This window comes from Ostrea edulis, chromosome 7 (assembly GCF_947568905.1).
Source record: "Ostrea edulis chromosome 7, xbOstEdul1.1, whole genome shotgun sequence".
NCBI lineage: Eukaryota > Metazoa > Mollusca > Bivalvia > Ostreida > Ostreidae > Ostrea > Ostrea edulis.
Window position 1 is genome coordinate 81,853,044 of NC_079170.1, and position 13,465 is coordinate 81,866,508.

The window sequence follows — 13,465 nt, forward strand, 5'->3', positions numbered from 1 at the left end:
AGACAGTTGATGTTTATAATAGTTATCGATACTCTGTTGTAGAAGACAGTTGATGTTTATAACAGTTATCAATACTCTGTTGTAGGAGATAGTTAATGTTTATAACAGTTATCAATACTCTGTTGTAGGAGACAGTTGATGTGTATAACAGTATTCAATACTCTGTTGTAGGAGACAGTTGATGTTTATAATAGTTATCGATACTCTGTTGTAGGAGACAGTTGATGTTTATAACAGTTATCAATACTCTGTTGTAGGAGATAGTTAATGTTTATAACAGTTATCAATACTCTGTTGTAGGAGACAGTTGATGTTTATAAAAGTTATCAATACTCTGTTGTAGGAGATAGTTAATGTTTATAACAGTTATCAATACTCTGTTGTAGGAGACAGTTGATGTTTATAACAGTTATCAATACTCTGTTGTATGAGACAGTTGATGTTTATAACAGTTATCAACACTGTTGTATGAGACAGTTGATGTTTATAACAGTTATCAATACCCTGTTGTAGGAGACAGTTTGAAGTACCACAATGGACATAAGTTCAGTACCTGGGATCAGGATAATGACGGTAATAACTGTGCAGTACAATATCACGGAGCCTGGTGGTACCTTGGCTGTCACTACTCCAATCTGAATGGACGGTATGCGGAGTCTGCTCTGTCTGGTCCCCAATACTCTGTCTGGTACCATTGGGAAAGTAAATATGTAGCATTAAAAACCACAGCAATGATGATCAGACCCAAGACTTAACATTAATATATACCGTGTTTAGCAGTTCACAAAAACATATGCTGGATATATTCATTTTACATCAGACATCTATCTGTGACGTAGAGAGATTAGTAACGGACGGGTCAGGAATATGAATGAAATTATCATGTATTTTCACAATCTAACTGTTTATTGAGTAGTGAATACTAGCAATCTCTGTAGAAAGATAGTGTTGTACATGTATTCCATGGATTAGTTCTAGTCACTGATTATCAAACTCTGAAAAATAATCAACATTTACTATGTAGTACATGATCTGTATTGTTTTCAGCAACACATGGATGTTTATGGTATATGGTTAATTATCAATATAAATGCTTGCATATATTGTACAAAATGTATATCGTGAATAGCTTCTTAACCCTTTCTCTACCGGCACATTTTAGAGGTTTTTAGAGACTAAATGACAGTATTTTAAAATCGATTTAAATCTGCATGGATCACGATTTGGGGTAGGCATATGACATGTAATTTTGTTAGGAATTGGACAGGGAACAATTTCTTATAAAATTTGTCAATGTATCCCATGACCTCATATAGGTCTACGGGGTCAAAGGTCATATAAGTGCACATTTTTGCAATCTTTTTTCTCTGAAATATATATATTACGACCCCTCTCACTAGATTAGAGTCAAAAATAGGAAATTCTAAATGTATGAGCTAATGTGCCTTTTAATATACTACAAAAAGAACAAAATCAAACTAATCAATTTTATTGACAAACAAATATTTTTGGTTGCTAAGTAACAACACTCATAGTACAATTTTGACCATAATTTGCCTTTCTGCATCCATTCGACACAATTTAAACGTAATTACAATCCATGATGATTAGTAAATGTCACATTATCTTAAAATATAATCTTTAAATAGATCTTAATCATTTTAAAAGGTTTTTAACAAAAAATGTATGAAGAGAATTAAGGTCAAAGGTCATCAAATGGAAACTTCGTACTTTATATACTTGTCCATCATTTTCTAATAATATGACGTTTTGCCATTATGTTCCATTAAATAGAATAAGTATTGCAACATTAAAACAAAGATCTTTCAATTATTGTTAATCTAAAATAATCTATTTTTTATTCAGTTATATTTGGTTGCTAAGCAACAACACCTTATCAAATGTTATCAAAAAGTACTAACCATTTTTCCTCTCCAAGTTCAACATAAGCGAATGTTCAAGTACTTACTTTCAATCACTAGATTTAAATGTACTTGCATCATATTTAACAAAAATGTTCTTATATTCAACCTCTTGAAACCTATTTCTAGACATAATTCTTGATAACGAGTTGTTCCGACAGGGACATGCGTTGACCAATATCTGTCTATCGACTGGAACTTCACAGCAGGCGTGTATAAGATAATGCACAAAAATCTGGAAAAAAAAGTATTTCTTAATACTTAGTCCTAAATACTAATGTATTGTCAAAGCTTTTGAATACTCAAATTGGCTCTGTAAATGTTTTCGATAATCAAGGCCCTCTGAAAAGTATGCATTTAATTACTTATGAAATTTTATCAGAGGTAATTGTAGTACACATTTAATAAATGAGTTACATTCACAGCCAGATTAATTTTGGTAAAGGTAATCTTTTTACTATGCATTTTATTATTCTTTTGAAACTGGAAGTCACTGCCACAATATCGGTTTTTAAAACTAGTAATACCTGTACAGTTCCTCTTCAGTGAGAGGCTGCAAACTTCCTTGGGAAGTATATGGCAACCCTTCCCCCTAGATGTGACCATCTCAGCATAATGGTTGTTGGCAACACAGATGGAGAAAACCAAATCTTCTGTCAAAGACAGCTTCATAAAATCTGCAGTTCTCCGAATAATAGGGTCCCATATCTGAAAGAAAATTGCAAATAAAATCAGTATTGGCCACCATACCTTAAAACGTGTCATACCTTATAATTAGAAACTAATTAGAAATTGTTTTGTCTCATTTTGTATGTATACGATCCCTAGTTATGCAGCAAAAAAAAAAAAAAAAAAAAAAAAAACCCACAAAAAAAAAAAAAAAACAGTAAAATGGTACACACATATCAGTGTACCATAATGCCATGATTCCAATTGTGAATGTATTATCTGGATTTATTTGAATGTTAATCAAATTTACACTGATTTAACCCTATATTCAACCTCAAAGAGTCATACCAACTGAAAGCCAGGTTGTCACCCCGAATGAAATGCCACAGTTCTGGGATCAGGTGTTCATGTGTCCTCCATATCAGCATCCTTCCAATGCATGTCTGGATTTGTCAGTAGACTGTCGCTAGCGGATGATACCTGGGAACTTCCCACTAAATATTGGGATGTCAATACCCTTTTTAAAAAAGAAAAGAAATCACAATTAAGAATTGTTGGTTTATGTTTAAAAAGCAAAATCTAAGTTTCACGGTAGCATGAAACAGTTTCGCACTTAAATTTATTTACTCAAATTTATTTAAAGATATGGTAAGGGATTGCATACATGTGTTAGAAATGAATCGAATATTTTATTATACATTGCGAGAGTAGCAGAGTGGGTAATGAACAAAAAATGTATCATGTAGGTATCTGCATTATGCCTAGCATATATTATACACGAGGGCAAATACTGAAGAAATTCAGGTTAAAACCTACAGGGTCCAGCGAAAATACTGAAACTCTGAGGGAAAGTGAATGACCCCAGATATAAAAGTTGAATTGAATTGCTTCTTAAAGGTACCCAGTGTCTAAATCCCCTTGTATGGTACTCTGCTAGGCAAGAAGGGGATTGATTGATTGATGTTTTCTGCCAAACTCAACAATTTTTCAGTTATCTGGTGGCACCAAGTTTTTTTTATTGGTGGAAGAGAGAACCCAGATACCTGGGGAGAGACCACCGATCTTTCGAAAGTAAACTGGGAAAACTTTCTCACTTACCGGCACGAATGGGATTCGAACTCGCGCCTACAGAGATGAGAGGCCGTGTGATTTTGAGCGCAATGCTCTAACCACTCGGCCACGGAGGAGACCGGCAAGAACACAGGGGCTCGGTTGTCAGATATTGAAGTTTTGTATTATTTGTTCCCGAATAATAAATTGAAGTTTTGCATGATTTGTGTCCGAATAATAAATTATATAAATAAAATCATCCACCAAAATCCGCTTTTTTAGAGGTTTTCAAAAAGGTGTATCATGTGTACATTAAAGTACTTGGCACACTGATTTGACTGCGGATAACTCCGTTTACCTGATCATGATATGGGGCTCACGGCGGGTGTGACCGGTCAACAGGGGATACTTACTCCTCCTAGGCACATGATCCCACCTCTGGTGTGTCCAGGGGTCCGTGTTTGCCCAACTATCTATTTTGTATTGCTTGTAGGAGTTATGAGATTGATCACTGTTCGTTATCTTCACCTTGCATTTATATAATTTATTATTCGGACACAAATGATGCAAAACTTCAATTTATTATTCGGGAACAAATAATACAAAACTTCAATATCTGACAACCGAGCCCCTGTGGGCAAGAAGGGAACACATGCCCATCAGCTCATAGCATACAAGTACCAGCATGTATGGATCACATTTAATTTATGGTCATAAGCTACTAAGTGTATATAAAATACATGCATTTGGATAAAAGAGAAATCAATATGATTTTTCATTAGCCTGTCATAATCAGACTTTGATTGATGTTAACCCACCCCCATTTTGGCCCAAACACACATTTTGTTTTTATTTCTGTTACAGAATAAAGAAAATAATTCAAATTATGATAATAAATTCTATCATAAGTGTGTTTTCCTAACAGATTGTGTTTTCTTTTCATAGAAAGATAATTTCTTTTATAAACATGGAAAAAACTTGGAAAATAGCCTTCTCACCAGCGGTCGTGAATGCCCAGTCTGATTAAAACCACCCCATCCCATTATACACTAAATACACCCCCTTCTTACACTCGCGCGTCACGTAAGGAGATAATTCTGGGGAAAAAGGGGGGGGGGGGGGTAATCAAACTGCCGGACCCGGACAGGGTGTTATTCACTTGTTTTAGATATCATAAAATATAAATATTTGCTTTCATGAAACGACAAACCATGGCATCAAATTGCGGTTAATTAATCGTGAATTTTTCATAACATGACAAAACCACATTTTTGTTTTCTTTTTAGTCGGCCTATGTGGCTACATCAACTTACATGTACGTATTTATACTGAATGCATGATCGTTTGGGTCATCCTGCAACAGGCGATCCAGGGCATCTTCTTCTGACATTAGGTCGTTTTAAAGATGTAAAATACAAGCGTTGGTTGTGACAGTCACGGTGAAGCTGTGTTGTTTTCGTTGAAACGGAAACACGTGTCATTCTCCGTGCACACTTTCAGAAAACCCCGCGAGGCCCGCGATCCGGATCACGGAAAAATAAAAGTATACAGGTTATATATAGGCGAACTTCTTCTTTGTTTTCTTTCTTTGGCAGAGAAAAAAATTATTTCTATTCCGAACAAATATAACGTTTATATCTGAATTTGAAGTACTTTATTTATCTTTTTTTAAATTCAATCTGCCGATGTAATATTCTCAATAGGTGTTTTATGAAGTTACATGTAGGTTGTGTAACTGTTATAAACCAATATTGGTTTTATGCTTTAAAAAAAAAAGCAGAGATACCTGGCTGATTATTTCATACATGTATGTATGTTGTTTTAGTGTATCAACAGGTACTGAATTTACTAAAAGAGGACAATACAAATAGTTTTCACCACTTTATTGTGCGACGCGCGTCGATTGCTTTTAGCGACGTCGATTTGTCGCTAATTTTTAAGAAAACCGCGCAGCATGTCCCAATTTCATTTTATCGTAATATAAAAACTACCGAGAATTGTAATATGAATAAGGGTCCATCAAAAAGAACATTTCCTCTACTTTTACAGGATGTATTTACTTTCCACTATTTCCATATATAAATATAGATAAAACGCCGATCTGTTTAAACATTGCGAAATAAAATCGTAAAACAACGTATATGTGCAAAAAAATTACTATTTTCTTATAACTTTGCCAGCCATCAAAAACAATTTTTATATGTACTGAAAGCAGGGAATATATGCTTCTCAAAAATATAAAAAATATTGCATTCATAGGGAAAATAAAAAAAATCATAGCGAGGGGGGAAATGGCCTTGCGACAAAGCGTTGCGTCATATTTAGACGAAGTCATCCTTCATTTTAAATGCTTTTTTAAATTTAATGGCTTTATTTATTCAATTGATTTTTGCATAGTTAAAAAATATAGAAAATTTCCAAAAATATGATATATAAAACATATATATTACGTCCGTAGTTTCAAAGATTTATAGACACTCCTTTTGCGTAGCCCTGTTTTTACGCGCTATCGGTCATATTGACCGATACGGTAGAGAAAGGGTTAAATAAAAAGTAGGTATTCTAGCAAATAATGATATCCTTTATTTATACAGGATTGTGCAATTATATATATAAACTAGTTTACATTGTGGTCCTGTCTATAACATACGAGTATATACATATCGAGAACACCTATCACAAAACATGGAAATATCACAGTTTATATACATACAGATAAGTACTACATGAAAAGAGACCATAGACACATGAGTATTATTGAGGATTAAAATAATGTTTGAAGCTGATTTAACAGATGTGGTAGTTGTGCATTTTCTAAGAAAATCTGGTAATGAGTTCCATCAAACTCCTTCTGAAATGATAAAAGATCTTCTAAAATATTCTGTTTTGGCTCTTATAACATAAATAAAATTATTTGATCTCAGTCTTGTAGTTCTTGTGTTTACCTCATTCACTAATGAAATGCGAAGATAACGAACAGTGATCAATCTCATAACTCATATAAGCAATACAAAATAGATAGTCGTGCAAACACGGACCCCTGTACACACTAGAGGTGGATCAAGTGCCTAGGAGGAGTAAGCATCCCCTGTGGACGGGTCACAACCGCCGTGAGCCCTATATCCTGATCAGGTAAACGGAGTTATTCGTAGTCAACATCAGTGTGCCAAGAACGGCCTAACAATCGGTATGAAACACGTCAGACATCATTTGACCCAATGCTAGGTTGTATTGACAAAGTATCAATTTATTAAAGATGTGTTTAGACCTTAGTTAAATTCTATCGTTATAACGACCATAGAATTTGCGAAATGCTTACTTCAATCGAGACTGTTAATACCCCTGTACCATCAATTTGTTTGTCAGTAGCTTGCCTCAATTTAAAAACTGACTATACGCAGAGCAAGCTCTTGTGTATCGAATCAGTTGAGAGATATATACACCATATGCAGGTGATAGTGGAATATTGGTACAAAAATATGGGAATTTGACGATGGAAAAGCTGAAATCATCCCGTTTGTCATACCGTTGAGTTGTCAACTGGGACATGATTTGTTGAATACAAGTTCATGCCAAGAAATTCCTAGCAAAATCTCCGGTGTAGAAAAACCGATATAAATCAGTGACCGCAATTAAGAAATAAGCGACGGCTCTATTAATCAGTATGTAATATGGTCCTATTGAAGCCAACGAATTCAAGACCGGACGGAATTTTTTGGCATGGTCATGATTTTTGTATATTCAACTAAAAAACTCAAATAACCCCATACCGGCTTAATTGGTCATTTTTGAAAATTATTTTTGCACATCAAGTCTTTCCACAGTCTTGGCGTAACAATGCATAATGGCAAAAATTATGAATTGTGACCCCCCCCCCCCTCTTCAACCCCACCCTTGCACTTGATCTCTAAGGAAGGATATCATAACATCTTTGGAATGAATTGTTAGAGAAAGTTGTAATTCATCACTTGTTAAAATTGATGCCAAATAACGCGCTGATGCCGAATAACGCATTCAGAAATGCTCAATGTTGCCCGTCTTGTCTGCCGACACCGCAAAAACAACATCCTACGTAGGATTTTCAAAAGAATTTACCAGCAAACAATTTAAGACTATCCTCAAATCCACATGTTTTTCACATGTATGTAAATACCCTGAGTTCACCCCAGGAAGTAGACTCAGCTACCAACATCAAATAGTTCCTTTGTATACAGCTGATTATTTCTGAAAATTACACAAAATTTCCTAATCAGGGGTACAAAAATTAAGAGAAAAGAAGAAGAGGAAATGAGAAGAATTACGTAGGGGGAAAAATCATTCTTTTAAATATATCTAACTACAATTGACTAGGTTCATTTTGATTGGACAATTACCGGTGCGATACCTCTACACATTAGACGATCGATCCCGATGCCGGCTTATTTTGTAGAATATCAAATATACCTTTCTGTATGTTGAATGTGTATTCATACAGTAGTTCCTCTTTTTTTATTTTTACTACCCCACCCTTTCAAATTTTCCCTTTCAAACTCGTCTATATCGTACTCGTTTACCGTTCATAGAAATGGCAAAGTGATTCGTTATATCCTCAGTTTTATTTATTACTTTATGAAACACTGCGCAAGCGCGGGAAAGTCCAATTAAATGATATTGCATAGAGGAAGGACTTTTTGGTAAATGCGTGTTTGAATTGTTGCGCACATAAATTGAATGAACAATTTTTTATAATAATTGCGTGCCTTAGTTATACTATATTTATTGATATCATATATGATAAATAAAACTTGATTATTAGGAAGTTACATGGAGCCCGAAAATAAATTTTCCATATGTAACATAAATGATCTTTTTCAGTATTTAGATAATGTTTGTACGTATGCATTTGTAATTCGCCATGCCGAATAGTTGACCAAAGACAAAACGAACGGTCTTTCCTGCAAATGTGTTTATAATGGTAGTTTTTGTCCAGTGTGACAATTTAAGGGCAAAATTACGTTGTCTCTTCTCAGCAAACGCAATGGTGAGTGTAACGGTTAGAGGAGGTCTGGTTTTAATTAGATTGGGATTAGGGGTCCCTCATTTCATTAAAGCTAGTACAAACATTAGAGTTATCTTTTCATACACTAGCGATAACGAAGTATCGAGGCCACACTTTAAAATTAAAACGCTCCACTAGATATCAACGTGCATTATGGACCAACAGAAATGGCTGGATCTGGCGGGTATGCTGCAGTGAGCTGCAGCGCCTATTTCTCCGGGGCTTCATTGTACATAAATTGGGTCCAGGTTCCCACGATGTTTGCCGTGGCCCCGGACACAAGTGACACTGCTGCGTGAATGGAGGGAGATGTACACACGTGCCCGGGTGATCCAGGTTTGTGACTGTGGAGCGGATCATGCTATTTATCTATTTGTATTTTAGTTTTATTACTAGACAAGTATTGTCTGTGAAATGAAATAAATCGTTTTCTTTCACTTGATTCACCCTGAATGCGATCATTTGTAATCCATCATTTGTAAACTTTTGAATATTAGTCATTTCTCTAGCGTAATTATATATAGGGCAAACTCCCCCCCCCCCCCCCCCCCCAAAGTAGTGTACACCGTAGATCATTTCAGGGTGAATGGGAACAAAAACGATGAATTTCATGTTTCCTATCCCCTAATGGCAGGGATGCAACCTGGAAAAGAAATTGTCAGAATCTTTAAAACTCAATTTTTGGTTTATCGTAAAGTTTATTGCCTGTGATTTAGAGGATGAGACCCCAGGGCGGAACTAATAACACAACATAAAAATCTTAAACACAAACCCCCGTATCCGTATCATTCTAGAATGATTATCCCTGCTTCCGGTTCCGGAGCTTAGGAGGGGTGTAGATACATGTGTATGCTTTTTGATCATGTGTACTCCAGCCTAGATAATAACTTGGGAAATACATATGTTGTAGTGTTAGATTTCGGATGACCTTCCTATTAGTTCTGACTGGTGGCAGAAACCTCAACTGTATGACAAACGTGATGATGTTAGTTTCTCCTACAGCTATACTTCTACTATTGCATCCAAACTTTTTAATTATAAGCAAACTTCGCAGTGCCTATATATAGACTATCGTATACGTAATCCACCAACGTGCTCTTGTTCTTCATCTTCTTTCAACTACAGTCGAGCTGGACATGTCATTACTTGTGATATTGATATAGTTGAAAATGAGGACATCAAATCACTTATTCTAAAAGGTCCTGAATACAGAGAACCTCGGTCTTTTAATTGGCGACAGAACTTCATCTATTATGAATTCTGTCGAAGATTGTGCCAGACGATGAACTAAATATGATAAAGAAGAAGTTGATACATTGTCAGAATGCGTTAAGAGCATGAGAGGAATATTAACATCGCGCATTAGACATATTAAAATAAAAGTACGTACCATCTATCCTTCTGTGTTTAGTAAACCAGAAGTGATAAAAAAAATTGAATAAGTTGCATGAGGAATATGCTTTGGTTCCAGCTGACAAAGCTAGAAACATCATTGTCTTTGTTTGTAAGGCTCATTATAACAACTGTATTTTAAACGAACTTGGCATTAATTCCACTTTTGGTAATCGTACTCATGCTCCAACTTCCCTTTCAAAACAGGAAATTCTTCAAAAACCTGCTTCAGTTTTAGACACATTTAATATCCCTGTCAATGGGTCGAATGAATATGAGTTACCGTACCTATACTGGATTCCTAAACTACATAAAAACCCTTACAAAGATATATTGCTGGATCCAGTAAGCGCCTAACCAAGCCCTTATCTTTGCTCCTCACGAAAATATCAACAGCTGTGAAGGAGAAACTTCAAACTTACTGTGCGACTACATATGCCAGAAGTGGTGTTAATCAAATGTGGATTCTAAAAGTTTCTAAAGAACTTTTAGTAAACTTGAAATCGCAAAACTTTTCCCAAATCAATAACATTAAACCCTGTGACTTTTCAACACTATACCCGACCATTCTTCACGATGAATTAAAGACTATAATTTTTGACATCATAAACATTTGCTTCAATAGAAAAAGGAAATATTCCTATCTAGTGTTCAGTCATCCAAAAACTTACTTTGCTAAACACCACTCTGATTCCAAGCACAAGTACCCTGAAGTTGAAATACAACATATGCTAGAGTTCCTTATTGACAATATCTTCGTGGTCTTTGGTGATTAGGTCTTCCAACAGTCTGCTGAAACTCCCATGGGCACGAATTGTGGTCCTTTGCTAGCTGACCTGTTTCTATATTCATATGAAGCAGAATTTATTCAAAAACCTATACACGAGAAGAAGATATATCTCGCTTTGTCCTTCAATTCGACATTTAGATATATTGACGACCTTTTGTCTATTAACAATGATAAATTTCATTCATATGTCGATTTGATATATTCCTGTGAGCTAGAAATAAAAGACACCACAGAGTCGTCCACTTCTGCTTCATATTTAGATATTTTTTGAAAGTAGACATTAACGGCAAACTGACAACTCAACTGTATGACAAGCGGGATGATTTCAGCTTCTCCATCGTCAACTTCTCACATTTATGTAGCAATATTCCATTATCACCTGCATATGGTGTTTATATATCTCAACTGATTTGATATGCAAGAGCTTGTTCTGCGTATAGTCAGTTTTCAAATCAAGGTAAGCTACTGACAAACAAGTTGATGGTACAGGGGTTTCAACAGTCTCGATTGAAGTCAGCATTTCGCAAATTATATGGTCGTTATAACGATCTAGTTCGTCAATACAACCTATCATTGGGTCAAATGCTGTCTGACGTGTTTCATACCGATTGTTAAGCCATTCTTGGCACAATGATTTTGACTGCGGATAACTCCGTTTACCTGATGAGGATATAGGGCTCACGGCGGGTGTGACCGGTCAACAGGGGGTACTTACTCCTCCTAGGCACCTGGTCCCACCTCTGGTGTGTCCAGGGGTTCGTGTTTGCCCAACTATCGATTTTGTATTGCTGATAGGAGATTGATCACTTTTCGTTATCTTCACCTTGCATCTTAAACCTTGCTTTGAAATTTCGGGTGGTGAGAGATGCATCTTTTATATTTCGTGTACGCATTCCTTGTGACAATTTCTTCCTTTTGATACCAATTTATTTATATTTTGTAATCGTGACCTCGAAATTTGACCTACTTTTAACAAAACTGACCGTAGGCAATAATATCTTAACTGTTTTAAGGTGGGGTTTTCATATTTTGTATTTAAATTCCTTATGACAAAGAATTACATTTCACACGATGATTGTTTTTATCTTTTGACATTGTTATGGCTATATTGAAACACTATGGGGCTAGGAATGGGCAACAATATGCGGTCGAAAAATCATGGGAATAAAGATTGCAAAAATAATCATTGTCTGTTAGGAGATCAGATGTTAAAAAAAATTGTACACCATTTATTCCTTTTTACTTTGAATTTATACTGTTGATTGATAAATGTTCCAAAGTGTTATATGATATGATAGATAGTAATGATCTCATACTCAAATCAATTCAAACATGGAACACTGAATTATCTATACATTTAGAAGGCAATATTTCTGTCAAAGAGTTGTTTAAAGTTTGTTTTAAAACAAGTATTGGTACCCATGTTCAATGGTTGCAGTACCGAATTCTTTACAAGCTTCTTCCTACGAATTATTACCTCAAGAAAATCAAAAAAAAAAAAAAAAAAAAAAAATTCAGATGACTGTTGTTCGTTTTGTAAAGAAAATGTTGAAAAAATGCAACAGATGTTTATATCTTGTTCTTATACTTTATCACTTTGGAATAATCTTAGCATTCATATTTTCAGAGAAAAAAAAACATAAAAAAGAATTGGTTTTAATGTTATTAATGTTATTTTTGGTGAAACTCCTCTCAGTTTGTGTAATAAAGTTGTTAAATTTCATAATTCTGTAATACCAAACAATATATTTTCAATTGTTCAAAACAAAACAAAATTCCTCATATTACTGGGCTGATACATGATCTTTTTTTTTTTTTTAATACAAAGTTGAAAAATTTGTAGCAATTAAATCATGTGAAGTTTTGAAATTTGACAGACTTTGAGAAAACTGGAAAAGTGTTTTTGATCTCTAACCTACAATAAAAAGTATTCAACCAATAATGCTGAATTAGTAGTGTGAAAGAGTGTGAGATGGTGTTAGAATGTATAAAATGATTAATATGTATCTTCATTACTATTACTGATGATTATGTGAATATGGAAAAAGAGTTTGCAAAAAATTTTTTAAAAATAATAAATAGCTAAACAACAGGAGGGCCAATGTGGCTCATGTGAGCGATGTGACCCATGGGCTTCTTGGTGTTTATATGGTTAAAAGGAAAATTGACCCGGATGAATGTAAAGCAGAGAACGACATTGAAATATGGCGACAAAATCTGACATCGTTGCTACCCTTGATACATGTACTAGTGACATTGAGAAAAATCAAAATGATAATTTAAAACTTTTAAACTTTCTCTGTTAAGATGTTTGTCAGCTGCTCTCTGTGATGCTTTATCATATTGTTATGAAACATTAGGTATGAGAGAGAGCAGATCCACGAAGTAAAGATTAACATTGAAACTTGAATAATTAATCTACATAGAGAGCAGATATGTGAAGTAAAAATTTAACATGAAAACTTGAACAATTAGTGTCTATAGAGAACAGACAAATGAAGTAAAGATTTAACATGAAAACTTGAACAATTAGTGTCTATAGAGAACAGATAAATGAAGTAAAGATTAACATGAAAACTTGAACAATTAGTCTATATAGAGAGC

The 13,465-nt window shown here is 34.7% G+C and overlaps 1 protein-coding gene and 1 long non-coding RNA gene across 8 annotated transcripts in view; one reads left to right on the forward strand and one right to left on the reverse strand.

Moving 5' to 3' along the window:
* The window catches only part of LOC125657063 (fibrinogen-like protein 1), a 68,209-nt gene that overhangs the window by 14,841 nt on the left and 39,903 nt on the right, over window positions 1-13,465 (forward strand). For 2 of the 7 annotated variants that reach the window (XM_056145484.1, XM_048887696.2), the window contains exon 5: window positions 514-6,565. The exons of the other annotated variants lie outside the window; for them this stretch is intronic. In XM_056145484.1, coding sequence (XP_056001459.1) covers window positions 514-755 — 242 coding nt within the window. In that variant the 3' untranslated portion in view covers window positions 756-6,565. Of the gene's footprint in view, window positions 1-513; window positions 6,566-13,465 lie in introns of those variants that run through there. 7 annotated transcript variants of the gene reach the window in all.
* On the reverse strand, window positions 1,474-13,156 carry LOC130048578 (uncharacterized). The gene is made up of 2 exons (XR_008797359.1): window positions 2,450-13,156; window positions 1,474-2,157 (listed from the first exon to the last, which is right to left on the reverse strand). It is a non-coding gene; the product is annotated as an uncharacterized LOC130048578 (long non-coding RNA).